Source organism: Rosa chinensis, chromosome 1, assembly GCF_002994745.2.
Source record: "Rosa chinensis cultivar Old Blush chromosome 1, RchiOBHm-V2, whole genome shotgun sequence".
NCBI lineage: Eukaryota > Viridiplantae > Streptophyta > Magnoliopsida > Rosales > Rosaceae > Rosa > Rosa chinensis.
This window is the reverse complement of record NC_037088.1, coordinates 65,160,866-65,176,467: the sequence shown is the minus strand read 5'-3', so window position 1 is coordinate 65,176,467 and position 15,602 is coordinate 65,160,866. Positions and strand designations below refer to the sequence as shown.

The window sequence follows — 15,602 nt, the reverse complement described above, 5'->3', positions numbered from 1 at the left end:
ACATAAAGTTGCTTTATGAGAACCTAAATAACCTAAAGTCCATAGCTGAAATCCGTAGATTATTTCTCATTTGTAAAATTTTTATAATCAAGTTGCTGATCGATGATCATGAGAACCAAAAGTATCTACTTCAGGCTGTGGTGAGGGTGAATGGTTGCAAAAGAAGTCAATCATTCTTTAACATGATCTTTCCCTCCCTTTAATTTGTTTAGTTTTCAATAGCAATTATACAAAAAGTCAATAACACAGAAGAAGATATTGCCATATTGTTGACTGAATGCTACCTTGAGCTTCTAGGAAATTCTCCTTACATATTGGTCAAGAGTTGTGTTAGAGCGTAGCTCGTAACTACAAAGATCGATGTTACTAGGGAACTTCGGAAGTTAGGAAATTTTCATTTGTGACTACAAAGTTTGACTCTGGAATAGTGAATTAACATAAAAACAAATGGAGACACAAAAAGTAAAGAAACAAAGGAAAGAAAATAATAGCGCAAGAAGACAAAAAACAATCAAGTAATATCACAATAGAATTGCCATCACTAGGTATTTGAGATGCATAAGCCACCAGAAAGAAGAGAACTGCTGTCACATAAATATCAAAAATGATAAGACTAAGACTAAGATGGCCGGCCAATTGGGGACTCGGTAACCTTGAATCAGACTCATCTTCTACCGATTACAATACAACATTTCCAAAGGGGACTCGGTTTTATTTAGTTTGGAAACAAATATCAAGTACAGTTCTAAGTAATAAACTTAGTTGAACTAGATCCTGCGTTAGTTCCATGATTCAACCAGTTTAGCTAATGCGACCTTAGATGTCCCGCCTTCACTCGGTGCAGCATTTGCTTCACTTCTCAGAGCCTCGATCTTCTTTCTGACTGACTCTCCTTCCTCCGAGTCCATCAACTCTCTAACTCGATTCTCCAGCTCATTTGCACTCACAAACCCACTTTTTGATTCGTTCACCGGCAGAGCAATCTTTATTTCCTCAACCAAAACAACTCTATTTAATCTCTGCTCTGCATAGAGTGGCCAAGCCAACATTGGCACCCCAGCACATACCGCCTCCAAAATTGAGTTCCACCCACAGTGACACACAAATCCACCTACTGAATCATGATTAAGAACTTCTACTTGTGGCGCCCATGACTTCACCACAAGCCCCCTATGCTTGGTTCTCTCCAAAAAACCATCTGGAAGCAAATAATCCAAATCCGGATCCACTTGGCCTGCAATAGCCACGCTTTGATTATGAGAAGGTGGATTACGGACAACCCACAAGAACCTTTGGCCACTCCTCTCTAACCCCACAGCTATCTCCTCCAACTGCTCCTTTGTAAACAATCCTAAGCTTCCAAAACAAAGGAAGACCACACTTCCACTTGGCTGTGAATCCAGCCACGTCAAACACTCGGGCACATCATCACTACCACCACCTCTCTGAGAAATGATTAATGGTCCTATGCAGTAGATGGGCGGCATGGTAATATCATCAGGCAAGCATAGTCCATCTGATAGTGCTCTGATAGTTCTAGGTTCAAGTGATTCAAAAGTGTTTACGATAATCCCAGCTGATTTGGTCGAGTGGGTTGAGTTCTCTAGGAAGCATTCATAAGCCTTGTCATTGCGTTCAAGAAATGGTTTCGGCATATCTAAGGAATGTACTGGTGGTACTCCTGGCATAAAGATGAGGGTGTCAAGGTCTTTAAGGCTCTTGTCAGTGTTTTTGTGAATAGTAGGAAGGTAAAGGAAGGAAGCTAGGAACCCTGCACCAGATGTTAAGTAAAAGTAACCAGGGATGTTCAGATCATTAGCAATGAGACCACAGAAGAAGTCCATGATAAAAGCTTGGACAGTGAAGCTGTTGGAGATGGAAAGGAGGGCTTGGTGGACGTGAGGGTTGTTGAGGCGGAGAACTTCAAAGGTTAGGGTTTCATGGTTGCGTGTGCCGGAAGTGATAGAGGGAGGGAGAGAGACAGTGGGGAGGCGGTGGAAGATGATGGAGGATGTAGTGGCAGACACAGAGGCAATGTATGGGGCGGTATCATCGGCTCTGTAAGGTGGGGTGGCAAGGATTATGTGGATGCTTAGTGAAGGATGGTGAGTAAGTATGAGTTTGCCTAACTCTACCATAGAAACCAAGTGACCTATGGGTGGTGATGGGTATAAAACTATAGCCTGAATAGCATCCATAGCTCTATTCTGTCTTTGCTGGTGGTGATGAATTACACCTCTTTCGATTCTTTGAAGTATAACCAGTATAAATGAGGGTGTTATAACTTGTTTTGATGACTTTGATGAACCTGTCTCCATCAGGGTACCATCTAAGGTCGGTCCACATGTTTATGCAATACATGGACCATAAAATTTCGAAGTCCACATGTTTATGCAATACATGGACCATACACCCAGCAGAATAAAATTGACAAGAGAAAGACTTTGAAAACAGAGAAGATTAAGGTAATAACTCTTGTATATTTGCTTGATGTGTTCATCAGTTCATGTACAGTAGGATGCTATTTATACAACGTACAATTGATGAAGACCTAGCTACTACTAGACAATAGATCACATGTGCTATCCGAAGGAGTTGGCTAATGTACAATTGAAGTGTGTGGTTTTGGTGAAGTCCGGAGCTGACATATAGCAACAAATCTGGTTTCTTGTACAATTCAGTGCACGAGTTGTCTGCTCTCCTCTAGGCTACTGCATGTGGTGATCATCTTGCTGTGAGATTGTAGTGTTATTACTAGCAACCAAGTGTTTTACTATACCCAGTACCACTTGTCATTTCCAGTAGTATACCAACAAATGCTTCTATATTACACCGAACAAACTTATCGGAGCAAATATGGATATTACATGCCACAATACACCTAACGACAACAGTGATAACATCAGAGCATTTCTCAATTCTCACTGTAAAATTCTAAAAACCAAGCCGGGAACTAAATTAGTAATTTTTTTTTTTGATACTATTAGTAATTTCGTCTTTTCAAAATGAAGTAACATACACGGTACTTTGACATGCTCTTTCGCCTTTCTTTTATGTGCTTCGCCTTTTCTAAAAGCAAGCAACTACTCATTGGGTACAAATTTTAGCATCCAAAGTTTTTCATTTCAATTTTTCACCAAATTTGACAATACTGTACAGATGATGATAAAGGAAGCTAACGTTCAAACCAGAAGGGGTTTGCGTGAATCTAAAGTTGGACTTATCGCTCCCAACACTGAAAATAACAGCAGCCTTGACCAGGCAACTGGGGCACCACCTAGGTTCCGTTTCTCCACACTTCCGCCAAAAAGATCATTATTTTCAAGATCAGCAAGGAGGAAAAAATTGACAGCAGAAGAAGATTGAGGAGGAGACTTCATACACAGTGGGGTCCATCTTGACAGTGAGCTGACATCTTGTTTCCGATGTTCTCCGGCGGCAGCGATTTGCTTATCTTCGCTTATTTTCTTTTTCACGTTCCCAAGTCCGTTCAACGAAGCAGCTAACACGAACCAAAGATGGGCTTTTTTTAAACCAAAACGCACTATTAGCATACTGGACATGTCACATGTACTTGGATTTTGGACTGGGCCTCACTAACCAAGAATTCAAGTTCTTCGGCAACCTCAGTGCCTCTTTTCTACTCGGTGTTGAATGCCCCATAGATTCAGGCACAGACCGGTGGTTCAATTCAGTATGAAAACCTTCACGTACCGTTTCTATAATTCTTTTTTTCACTCATCAGAAGAAGGTTTCACAGAGCAGTTTAGACCATCCATGCATACACTCACAAGCAGAACTAAGCAAGACATAGATTCAGATCACCAAGGCATACAGGAACATAGAGGTACTATTAGACACTTGAAACTTGTTCCAGATGAGTTCGGCTTTGAGAGGTACCGAGTACATAACAAAACACAAAAGACCAAACGCAAAAACAAACCTAGGTGACCATCGGCAAAAGAATAGACACTAACTGAAAAACAAAAAACTAAACAGCGTCCACCAAAACAAAAGGCACTCCAAATAGGTTACATCACTGTCCAACTTGAGTAAGAGCTTAGTACTCCCATTTCTTCATCTCCATTCCATCAGGGGCACTTCCCTCGACCTTCTTGTTGCCCACTTCTTTCCAGTTTGTCGAAAGCACCGTCCCGTTTGACTCCACCTGGTACAGTTTGAAAACACATATTAGGATGCAACTTTGTTGGTTTCAAATTTTCAAGGCAACCTTCAAATCATTACTAGTACTTCCACCAGATTATAGTTTCTATTGTGGTATCAAACACTAGAAAGGAGTGTCTTACAAAAGATATTTTCATGGCAACCTTCAAATCACAACTAAAAATTTTACAAAAATGAAGAGTTTCCATTTTGGTATCAAACACTAGAAAGGAGTGTCTTACAAAAGATTTTCTCATGGCCCTTCTTGTGTCCTCATCAGCATCCTTGTATATGTCTTGGAAAAATTTGTTCAAAGCTGCATCGCCATCAAGCTTCTCATCTTTCTCCTGGAAGCAGAGCACACAGAATATTTACCCAAATCAATTAGGTTAAGAGACAAATGGAAAATCAACTAGGATAAAAGGCAAACCTCCTTCTTCACTTCGGCTTCGAGCTTGTCCCAATCTACCCGCTTTGGTTTGGAGGATGGGTAAGATGGCCTTTGGGCTCCAATAACTGTGAGCAGTTACATCTAATTAGCACCAATTTTACATAAAATTGGAACCGATTATGAGTAGACCACAAAAAACATGGCCACTGGTTATAGGAATATTAATGTACCTGGGGCATTGACCTTTAGAGGAACAGGGTTATCCTTGCTGAACTCAAGAGATGTCCACTGTATGGATTCAGCTTTGGCCAGGCGAATTTCAACCTTGGTAGACAAAACATCAAATCTGCACTTTTCAGGAATGATCTGTTTCCAAAAAACAAAATCCCAAGGATTAATTTCTCATCCAAAAGTGTAAGGCTATGCCTTTCCTAATGCATATATAAACCTAGCAAATGGCTGAAGGGTATAACAGTTGCTTCGGCTAGAGTAAAGGCAATTTTGTGCCACTCATTTCTTACATAAAATGGAGAAAACAAGAAAGGGCACTCTAGAGAATTCTCTATATATACATGACATCATTAACAAAGAAGATTCCTCAGCACCATAAATAGATGCAATACCTTCCCAAACAGGCGAGGCTGAAAATGATATGTATCTTCACCAGGAACATCAATGCTGACACTTAACTGCAAACAGCCAACACAAGTAAATCATGCAGGCATAAAACTTGTACAAAGAGACCCGGAAAAAAAAATTAATTTAGGCATGTAGTGTTCAGAAAATAATAGGCAAGAAGCATACTATTTGTTCACCAAATTCAACAGCAACATCTTTGGCTGGTATGCCCTTTGCAAATATAGTCACGACCACTTCTTCAGGCTTCTGGTAGAATTCATGCCTGAAATACAAACCATGAATCTGAGTGACCAGGGTTCTAATCTAACTAAATTCAAAACATCATAATGCACAATCCAGAACAACCTAGAAAACAAAAATTTGATGCAGGAAGCAGGAATTGCCAATTCAATAATTGGTGATCATTCTGCTGTAATGACTGACCTGTATTTTGGTTTGACAGGTGCTACTGTCACCTGATCGGAAGGCGGGTTCACTGGCTCAACATCTTTTGCGGCTGTAACACTCTCTGTAGTGGTTGTTTCCATTGGTTGCTTTGGTAGCTCGTTATTTTCCGCTGATTGGACAAGAAACAGTACTCCATAAGACAAAAGGAACGTAACTAACATATCAAAGAGTTATTTCCTACATTACCAAAACCAAATTAACAGAACAGAGCCAACTGATTGGACAAGAAACAGTACTCCATAAGACAAAAGGAACGTAACTAACAAATCAAAGAGTTATTTCCTACATTACCAAAACCAAATTAACAGAACAGAGCCAACTATCTTATAGAGAAAAGCTTGTCGCAAACTAACAGCGCACCTGCTATGAGCTCATCACACTCTTTTATCAGATTAGCGAATCTAGGTTCCTCTGGAGCATAAGAAGCACCAAGTTCCAATGCTGCCTTTGCAGTCTGATATTCCTCAAGCTTCAGGCAGGCAATTCTTGTAACACAAACAAAAGAGAAAGACATCACTAACTACATAAACAGCACAAGTCAAGGCCACGACATCAAAAACGGCATGTATCAAATTCAGAACTTTTCTAGCAAACAGCCAACACATGCAGTACTTAATTTCCATTTCCATTTCCATGTAAACACTGACCAATACTTAACAGTTTAACACAATTCAATGATGCAACATAACAAACAGAGCCGATCTTTTTATAGACTGTTCTAATTAACATTTACAAGCAATCCAATCACCACTACGAGCAATTCTAGCAAAGAGCCAATAAATGCAGTACTTAATTTCCACTTCCATGTAACTGCTGACCAATACTTAAAACAATTTAACACAATTCGATGATCCTTCTCTTCTAGTTCACAGTTACAAGCAATCCAATCACCACTACGAGCACGAAATACCAATCCCTAATCAGAGTCTAAAACTTCAAACCAAAACCTTCAGAATCCACATTATAAACAGCAAAAACCACTCGAATCATAAGTCTGCGTAGCACAGAGTACTCACCCCTTGCGCAAGTAGGCCTTGTACAAAGACGCGTCCAATTCAATCGCCTTGTTCGCATCCGCAACCGCCTCTGAACCAGAAAACCCCAAACCCAGTCAGTTCACCCAAAAAAAAAAAACGCAATTCAATTCCTTCAATTTTAGGTCTCAGAAACGAAACAAGAAGACGACGAAGCAGAAGAAAAGTCGTCGGAAATTGCAGAAGAGAGAGAAGGGGTTGTTTACCGGTGAGATTATTGGCTTTGATGTTGGCCTGAGCGCGGTCGGAGTAGAGCTCGGAGTTGTTGGGATCGATGGCGATGGCCTGGGTGTAGAGGTCAACGGCGAGCTCGAAGTGGTCGTCGATGAGGGCCTCCTTGGCCTGCTTTTCGAGATCGGAAGCCATGAAGACTTTGGGAGATGGAGGAAGAAGAAGGGTCTAGAAAGTAGAGAGAGAGAGAGAGAGAGACAGACTGATTGACTGACTTGTGGTGGTGCGGTGGTGGCAATATAGAGAGTAAATATATTCGCTAATCATAAGACTAGGGAAAAGACTTGGATAATTCTTCGAATTTTCGTAATTTTTGGGCTTTGGCGGTATCTGTTGTTGGACTTCAGCCCGGCCCGCTTTTGAACTAGTTTCTTTAATATTTTATGTTTTGTATAATATGTTTATGGGAAAATTTTCCTCGTTATTACTCAGTGTTGAGCCATTCATTGCTCTGGTGATTTCCTATTATACGAGTCTTTTACAACTTGATAGTGTCTTATAGGCCTTTTCATTATATTCACATTCATCTACGGTTAGATTATTTATCCACTTTGTCAATTGTCGATAAATGATTGAATCGCATTTAAATGTTTATTGTAAGTTTTACACATGACTCGCATTTTTTATCTTTTGGTTTGGGAAAAAAATACCTGGGATGTGTTATGAAACATTGTTAAGGTCGTGTCCGTTAAAGTTTGGGATAACAGACTATATACGTTTGTGCATGGCCCTTTTTAATGATTTTGTGTAACTTCTTTTCTTGAGATATATGCTAAAGAACTATTCGGATTTTTTTTTTGAAATAGTGGTTAATTAAATGTCTGTTGTTGCTTTGTAATTATATATGCTTTATAGAGAAACTTAACGTTTGGCGGAAGGCAAGTTCCTTATCCTTTTCTTCGATCCTTCCATGTTTCTACTTTGATATATTCCACCAAAGCGTTAGTGTACGTGCAAGAATGAAAATGCACCAAGAGCAATAATTAAAAATACCCCTAGATAGCAAGATAGAGATAGCAAGCTTCCTACGGAGCGTCCATTTATTAATTAGATGGTATCTATAGGTTTCAATGAAAATGAATGCATGTACATTATATTTGATTAGTCTTAGGATTTTGCTTTAAATCTTTTGTTCATCGCTCATTTATGTCATAACCCGGTTGTCCGAGTGAGTCACAGTTGTAATGTCTCCTACTATTCATTTTGAATGGATTGACATCCCCTTTGCTTAAAAAGAGAAATTGTCATGAGAAACTACTCTCGAGCATCAATATATTTGTGTCACCACTTTTCGAATTGTTGGTGAAGGACAAGATATGTACATCAAGACTCTACGTTCATCTGTTTTTCGAGTAGCCATTGACAGCCGTGGAAAATTTGATATTGATTTCAGCTTCACACCGTATGCTCCTTCACTCTTGTTTTCCTTAAGACCCCTGAAATCTTAATATATTGGGATTATTTCTGCAGATAACTCATTTGTATCGTATTTTATTTATATGATTCAGAAATTGTAGTGAGGTTGAACCAGAAGAAGAAGTGTACTGTGTGACTGCATTTGCTAAAAGTGAAAGCACGTGTGCTTCTGAAGATGAAGACTTCTTTTCCTTCCGAACTGGAACTGTCAAGCTGGGATTGAAATGGAATTGAACCAGTAGAAGAAGAGTCCTATGACCTTTCAATCGTTCAGTAAGTTGCTTAATCTCATGATTGTCATTATATATAGTGTTTTGATTTTAGGGTTTTGGTTAATCTATTTTCTTTATGCTTAAGTTTGTTCTTTTCAATTGGTGCGGTAGAATGTTTGTGAAACTCCTTCATGAGTTTTAGTCACTTTATAGTCTGAATATACAACTAGTGTCTGGCTATTTTTGTATGAGTTGTTGAACTTCTATCCTATGAATTAATAATTTGTTACTTCAATCTGTGTGAACGTTTACCCATAGAAGAACCCTCACCAACAGAAGGAAACTACGGCAGAATGTTCTATACACTACTACAAAAGAGGCCTATGGGGACACATATATGGGGACACTTGTTGTATGTGTGCCTATTGCATGATGAAAAGGGACACATATCCATATGTATGCCCATTACATGAGTAAGGCACATATCATGTGTGCCCATAAAGAAAATGCAAGAAGGAACTCATTAAAGGATAATATTTTATTATAAATAATTAATTTTTCAGTAAGAAGATAATAAAAAAACAATTTTATACTTGCAAATACGTATTTTCCATCTCACTATCTCTCTCCCATCGTCAACAACCAGGGGAAATCCTTTCCCATCACTACTGTAGCTTGTTTTTCTCTCTCGGCTCTCTAGAGAGAGAAAGTAGATCTAAAATCAATTCATCCCCTCCCCCTTCTCCGACTTCCCGATCTAGATCATTCCGGCCTCCCCCTTTTCATGTCGCAAACTTTCAAAAGGAGGGTTGGCAGCTGGCGGAGCAATTGGAAGCGTTGTTAGGAATCTCAGTTGTCTTTTGTGTTCTCTCTACATCCCAGTTCTCTCTCTTACTCGTCCTGTTCATCTCCCCACCATCTGAACCGCTGCACCACCAACCTTCTCCGATTGCCGGCGACCGCCAACGATTACTGGTGATCACCATCTATCTCCAGTGACCACCATCGATAATCGGTGACCACCGATGCATTACCCCTCCTCAATCGATCGTCCAATTTCAATCCGTCAGGTCCCCAATCTGACAATCTGTGCTTAGGCACCGAATCAGAACCTGAAAAAGAAAAAGAATCACCCAAACACTCAGATCGTTTTGAGGTTATTCACAGTCCAAGTTTTGAGGTATTTTTTCTTTTATTTTCTTTGCTGCATTTTGTGGATGGATGTGAGATCTTCTTCGAAACAAAGCGTCAATTCGATCTGAATTGAATCCTATGTTTGAAGGTGCTTCCTGAGGCCATCGGAATCGTTCAGCCAAACTAAGGATGTGAATTGATTGAGATTGAGGACCCGAAAAGATGACCCGCCTATTTCATTTCTTTCGAATTTCCTCTCTTTCCCTATATTCCACACCAACTTAGCCTCCGCCTAGAGAGAGGAAGCTTCCACCTTTCAAATCAAACTCGGAGAAATCAAGGTATATATCAGTTGCTATGGTTAAAGTTTCAATCTATTTACTGGTCCGTGAATTTTGGTGTTTGGGTATGGTCAATTCGCTAATTTCTATCATTCTGTCACTGTATCTTATGTTTATTTGAACTGGGAGAATGCATTCAAGGAGAAAAATGTCAACTCTTTGTCTCTGTTTAATCAGAATGGTAAAATTTAGAGCTAAATGCATTTTAACTTGCTGAGACTTTGGAACATTGATTCTTAGTTTTGTTGAACTCAAAGTTGTGGGTATGTAAAGTGTAGATATATGCTTTCTACTCTGTGTTTAATGTATTCTGTAAGTAGTGAATTATATGAATTAGCAAAAAAATATTTTGGTTTTTTGTTAGTTGTTGTTTAAAGGTCTAGGTTATAGTTCAAGAGGCTGATCCTTACTGGTTTTGAAAAAATGCTTTAAAATAACTTCATTAACCTTGTGAGTAACTAGCACTTTTATTGCAATACGCCTCTATCCTGGTGTGACCTTGATTTCGTAGGACATATTTTTTTGCTATACATTCTATCTTTGTTTTCATTGTGGAGGTCCTGCAGAAAAATAGCTTGACGCAGGAAATTGGTAAATATTCCCTGAGATTATGAGTTTGCTTGGTTTGAGCATGGAAATGTCAGACTCTAAGTTCAAGAATGTAACTTTTCTATGATTTCAGGATGACAAAATAAAGAAATTGAAGAGGACGAGACGTTTTGGATTATGAGGTTAATTGATCAGCTTGATAGGTGACTAGAGCTAGCTAGCGAGAAGTATCCCACAAGCCATTATACTCTAGTAAAATATGATCCTGCATTCATAATGCATTTGCTTCAAAGTGTGTAAGATATGATACTCTAGTAAACTGGAGTTAAAGCCTTTATAGTCTAGCATGCTATTCTAAAAGTACATTTGCTTTAAATTTTGATTGCAGATCAGACTCAGCCGCCATTCTTCAACTGCGTTACTGATTTTGTTTCAGGTTTTCTCATTTAGAGGAATAAGAAACGTCTTTTTCTTTGTTCCTTCTATTTGTTCAGTTTATTTGGTTGCATTTTTTTATTTACTTTGATGTTCAATTTATGTGTTCCATATTGATTTTGAATATCCTTTTGGACTTATTTTGGCACAATTTCTCATCCATATTTTAAAAGTGAAAGTAAGTATAAAGCATTAAGTTTCACTATACACAAGCAAGTCCAGCTTTTATTTGATTGGATGGGACTTGCACGACTTTGGGGTGGTTCAATGCCAATTATTCAGCATGCTTTGCAGGCAGTTAAGGTAATTAAATAAAAGTCGCTTATGAAGCATTCTATTATTTGAAACTCTTATTAACTGGATGTTTTTTGAAGTGTAGGAAGGTGGTAAGCATGTATCATTTATAGACAATTATGAAAACAAGTATCAAGATGCAGAGCATAAGTGGGTAAGTGAGGTTAAACGAGTGAGACATGTAAGTTTTCGATCAATATCTTTGTTCAAATACATATAAGCAAGGAACATATATAAGAAACTACACGAACAGTGTCATTCTTTTTCTTAATCTTGCCAATCAAATTGAATGAATACTTTTTATGTTTGAGATCTGTTGTTTAATACTGCTAACGTGTGCTTGTGGTTTCTCTGTCTTACTTATTCAGGGGCTTGCTTGAGAGCTGGGGAATTTTCTTCTTGGAATACACAGTTATTACACTGTCAGGTTTTCCCTCCTTCTCTATAAGAAAGCTTCGACTTTGTAGTGTGTAAGATATGATGCATATATGTATATAGTTGAAGATCGAAACAGAGAAACTTAAAGTATTGCTGGTTTTAGATAACATGAGACTTGTTTTGGATCGATCTTTGATTTGGATGTCTTTGATTATTGATTTGTCAGCATACTTAAAGATCACAAGTTGGTAGATTTGGCCAAATGACATATGATGATCAGCTGACTTCTCCAATAATACCAAGTCTCCAAATGACATGATGATCAGCTTTCGTAGAAGTAATTCCTCAAAAGTAAAGCTACAGATATTAATTACTGGAAGGAGGTAAATTTTCCCAGCAGCCTAGCTCTTAGAGGATACTACAGGACTGAAATTGTATGTTAGATACATGAAGCTTTTATTAGTCCAAGGTGAATGGGGCTTAGGCATGCCAGGCCAGACGTTTAAACTCGTTGTTTAAAGGAGAAAATATATGTAAATGTGGATTTATTTTGCTGCAATTATGTCTCAATGTAATTATTTAATAATGCATTTGATATCCAGCATTTTGCCATTCCCTGAATATTGTTTCCATTCCCAAGTTGCTCTTTCTAATCCATGAATGTAAAGGAAAAAAAAAACAAAGGAATAACTGAAAGTAAATAAAGAAATAATTACATGCCTATTGGCACAAATCTGGGAACTGTCCCCAAGCTTGTGGAGTATAAATGAACAGTAACATATTTGAAGGGGAGTATGAGCATGGTGGTTACACAATGGTGGGCTCCAAACTCAAGAATAAGGACACATAAGTTATAAGTTATGTGTGTCATTTAGCAATAGGAACACCTTCAATAGGCACAAATGCATTATTTGTCCCCTTTGATCATTAGGAACACATATGTGTCCCTATAGGTAGCAATAGGCACACTTAAATTGTGTCCCCTTAGGCCTCTTTTGTAGTAGTGATATTTGTGTTGTTCATAGCAAGTTTGACCCTTAGCTTGGTTCCTTGGGCGACAAGTGTTCTTCTACAGTTTTTTTTAACCAGCTAATTCATTAACTTTTCGGCTTGGTTTCCGCTTCTCACCATTAAGGTGCTTACTTGAGTCAGCATACAGATTTTCTTTTCATTATTTTGGTTTTTTCCCTCTTTCTTTTTGGTTTTTATATCTTTGTGACTTTGTGGGCGTATGTTGTTGAGTACTGATAATAATAAAAGCACCTATAGACTTTCTAGATCGCCTCATTGATATGGTAATAATTTTATATACAAAGGGTCATTCACCAAAAGCCTCAAAATGAGTCCAAGTTATCCCACTTACCCAATCAACAAATTTTTATTCCCACTAACCCAATTTAAAGAAAAATGACAACTTTGCCCTTCACCTAATTAAAAAACTACATGATGCCACTCTGTCCTCTCTCCTCTCTCTCCACGCTCTCTACTCTCTCTCTCTCTTCCCTCCCTGATCTCCACCTTCGGTTTCTCTATCTGCAATTCCCGCACTGGAGATGTACTCCAAGCTCGAAGACGACGAAGAAGTTCCGATCGAAGCTCCAGCCACTCCGACGTTCTCGTCACCGTTCGATTGATATGCGATCCAGAGCCTCCGTAGCCTCACCATCGTCTTTGTTATCGTTACGGCACTTGCCGTCGAGTAGTTGCCCAGCGCCACCATGATCGACGTTCTCTGTGTAGCTAGGTTGGAGTTCTAGTTCGTGCAGCAAGCTTCGAGGTCGCTCTATCCATCACCGGCGACGAGTTCGTGCTGCAGCCTAAACTTCGATTCTGGTGTGCCTGCCTATGTGTCTCTCGAGCTCCCCCGGCCCCCCCCCATCTGGAAATCAAACAGCACCGTTGAGCTGGGTTTCTCACAGTGCAAGTCTACAACTGGTGAAGAAGGAAGAAGAGAATGGAGAGCAGCCATATCTCTCACAGTACTAGTGGGTGCCCAGATCATTTTCTGGGGGCCTTTTTTTTTTTTTAAGTAATGGGACAGAAGGAAAAAAATAAAATGTTTTGAATGTCTATTGGAGGGTAATAGACATTTTTAAATTGATATAATCTCTTCGTTTTTTTCTTTAAACAAAGTTTTATTGTCTAAATTTTAGGAGATTAGTTCATATTATGGCAACCGAAAGTTCTATTAGAGGATAATAGACGGCAATAGACGTCTATTGGGGCAGCAAATCTTTCTGGTGGGTAGCGGCCGGTGACCGGAATCCTGCGTGACCGGATTCCGGCAAAAGTACCTGTGACCGGATTCCCGCGGCTAGTGACGGGGCTCCGGCAAAGTCTCCTATGGTTTCTCTCTCTTCCATTTTTTTTTCTCTCTCTCTCTCTAAGTAACAAGGGGTGAGGGTAAAATGGTATTAAAAAAAATTAAAAAAAAGAAGAAGATGGTATTAGGGAAAACCTTCTTAGAGTGTTTTGGGTAAGAGAAAATTAAAAAAACTTAATGGGGTAGTAAGAAAAGAATCTCTAAAAATAGGGTAAATGGACAAAAACCCATATATAAATAACCTCTATATATTCATCAAAATTTTCCGTCTCAACTTGGGTTAGTTCCCATGTTTAACTAGGAAACGATCCCAATCCTTAATTTTGGATGAAGATACCTATCAGATTAAGGGGAAGATCCCATGATTAATTAGGAAACGATCTCAATCCTGATATGTTTGGGTTAATAGTTGTCAAAAAATAATAATAATAATAATAATCTCTATAACCGTCATGTCACTAAGCCCCTTTCATCTCAGACCTTGATCTCTTTCTTTGGCCAATTGAATCTATCTTGATTTTTGCCTTAGACCCTTGTCGTTTTGCAGCTTGCCCACGGTGACGATAATGAGCGAGAACGAACCTAAATCAGTTTTTGTCATGGCTCACTTAGGCTTTCATGCCCAATACCATGGTGCAGTTTATGAAATAGAATTCGAGAAAATTGAGAAACTAGAGAAACAAGAGTATGAAGATTCTGTAGGCGGCGTTGGTGTTGATCCATCTACTCTGCCACTAATCGACCCGGTATTGGAGTTCTTTGATGGGAGGTGGGGGATCCCGGAGATCTGTATATTCCATGGTGCGAGGTTTGGCTCCAAGGTATACACCATGTTAAATGAAATCAAGTGGCCTTATCGCTCGCCCTTCAGACCCACCGATGCATTTTTCTTTGACACAAGTAACTTAGACTCTGATGTTCAGCAGATCTCTCCGCCTAAAACACCCAAGACATGGTCTGCAGTTATATCTGCATATGGAATGCTTTATTATCTTGCACAACCAACATGCTTCCCATATATTAATGAACATTCGTTTGAGCGATATGATCCCACCAGCGATTCTTGGGAGTCGTTGCCTTCGTATCCAGGTTATTCTCTAGACCAGTTCCAAACGATGATATCAGGTCATGCTGTTTGTTATGGTTATATATTAATTTCAATGATTGGTGAAGAGGAATGTCTAATGGTGGCTTTTCATATTGGTACAAAAACATGGCATAAGGTCAAGCTTAGTAAATCGGTGGAAGATTTGCATGATGGTTTCTGGGGTAGGGCTGTGGTTGTAGATAATGTTATCTATGCCCTATCATCTAGTTTCGGTGAGATTTTAGCACTCTCTTTTTGGTGGGATTCGAAGGATAACAGTGAGATTATATCTCGTCGTCATTATATTGGTGCCCGGGTCTCTTTGTATGTGAAAGCTCAGGCGTATCCGCCATCCAGATTACATGGAGTGAGGACTCAGAAATTGGTTCATATGGGAAGGCGGGACTTTTGCCTTGTGCAGACGGGTCTGAACAGGGATTCTCTCGAGCATCAATATCTTGTTGTCACCACCTTTCGAATTGTCGGTGAAGGACAAAAAATGTATATCAAGACCCAACGTTCATCAG

At 39.2% G+C, this 15,602-nt stretch overlaps 2 protein-coding genes and 1 long non-coding RNA gene across 7 annotated transcripts; 1 reads left to right on the top strand and 2 right to left on the bottom strand.

Moving 5' to 3' along the window:
* Nucleotides 1-573: 573 nt before the first annotated feature.
* On the bottom strand, nt 574-2,352 carry LOC112182065 (UDP-glycosyltransferase 88A1). The gene has a single exon (XM_024320499.2). It carries the CDS (start codon nt 2,316-2,318, stop codon nt 780-782), a length of 1,539 nt encoding a protein of 512 aa, XP_024176267.2. The 5' UTR covers nt 2,319-2,352; the 3' UTR covers nt 574-779.
* Nucleotides 2,353-3,794: 1,442 nt separating this feature from the next.
* LOC112182055 (protein SGT1 homolog) lies at nt 3,795-7,142 on the bottom strand. Its single transcript, XM_024320488.2, has 10 exons — nt 6,882-7,142; nt 6,658-6,727; nt 6,002-6,126; nt 5,618-5,750; nt 5,360-5,456; nt 5,179-5,244; nt 4,786-4,921; nt 4,595-4,680; nt 4,407-4,511; nt 3,795-4,168 (listed from the first exon to the last, which is right to left on the bottom strand). The coding sequence occupies exons 1-10, from the start codon at nt 7,039-7,041 to the stop codon at nt 4,061-4,063; spliced, it is 1,086 nt and encodes a 361-aa protein (XP_024176256.1). The 5' UTR covers nt 7,042-7,142; the 3' UTR covers nt 3,795-4,060.
* Nucleotides 7,143-9,147: 2,005 nt separating this feature from the next.
* On the top strand, nt 9,148-12,286 carry LOC112177265. 5 transcript variants are annotated; one of them, XR_005804407.1, is made up of 7 exons: nt 9,149-9,714; nt 9,817-10,009; nt 10,692-10,854; nt 10,947-11,296; nt 11,373-11,441; nt 11,656-11,714; nt 11,892-12,286. It is a non-coding gene; the product is annotated as an uncharacterized LOC112177265 (long non-coding RNA). The 5 variants fall into 5 exon arrangements; XR_005804406.1 differs by having other exon boundaries at nt 11,373-11,468; XR_002927335.2 differs by having other exon boundaries at nt 9,148-9,690; nt 11,373-11,714.
* The last annotated feature ends 3,316 nt before the right edge of the window (nt 12,287-15,602 follow it).

Excerpts from the sequence above, each read along its gene's own strand:
- LOC112182065 (XM_024320499.2), bottom strand. The coding sequence starts at position 2,318 with ATGGAGACAGGTTCATCAAAGTCATCAAAACAAGTTATAACACCCTCA.
- LOC112182055 (XM_024320488.2), bottom strand. The coding sequence starts at position 7,041 with ATGGCTTCCGATCTCGAAAAGCAGGCCAAGGAGGCCCTCATCGACGAC. Across the intron at positions 6,127-6,657 it reads AAGGCCTACTTGCGCAAGGG|AATTGCCTGCCTGAAGCTTG; the intron begins GTGAGTACTCTG and ends TTGTGTTACAAG. Across the intron at positions 4,681-4,785 it reads TCTAAAGGTCAATGCCCCAG|TTATTGGAGCCCAAAGGCCA; the intron begins GTACATTAATAT and ends AACTGCTCACAG.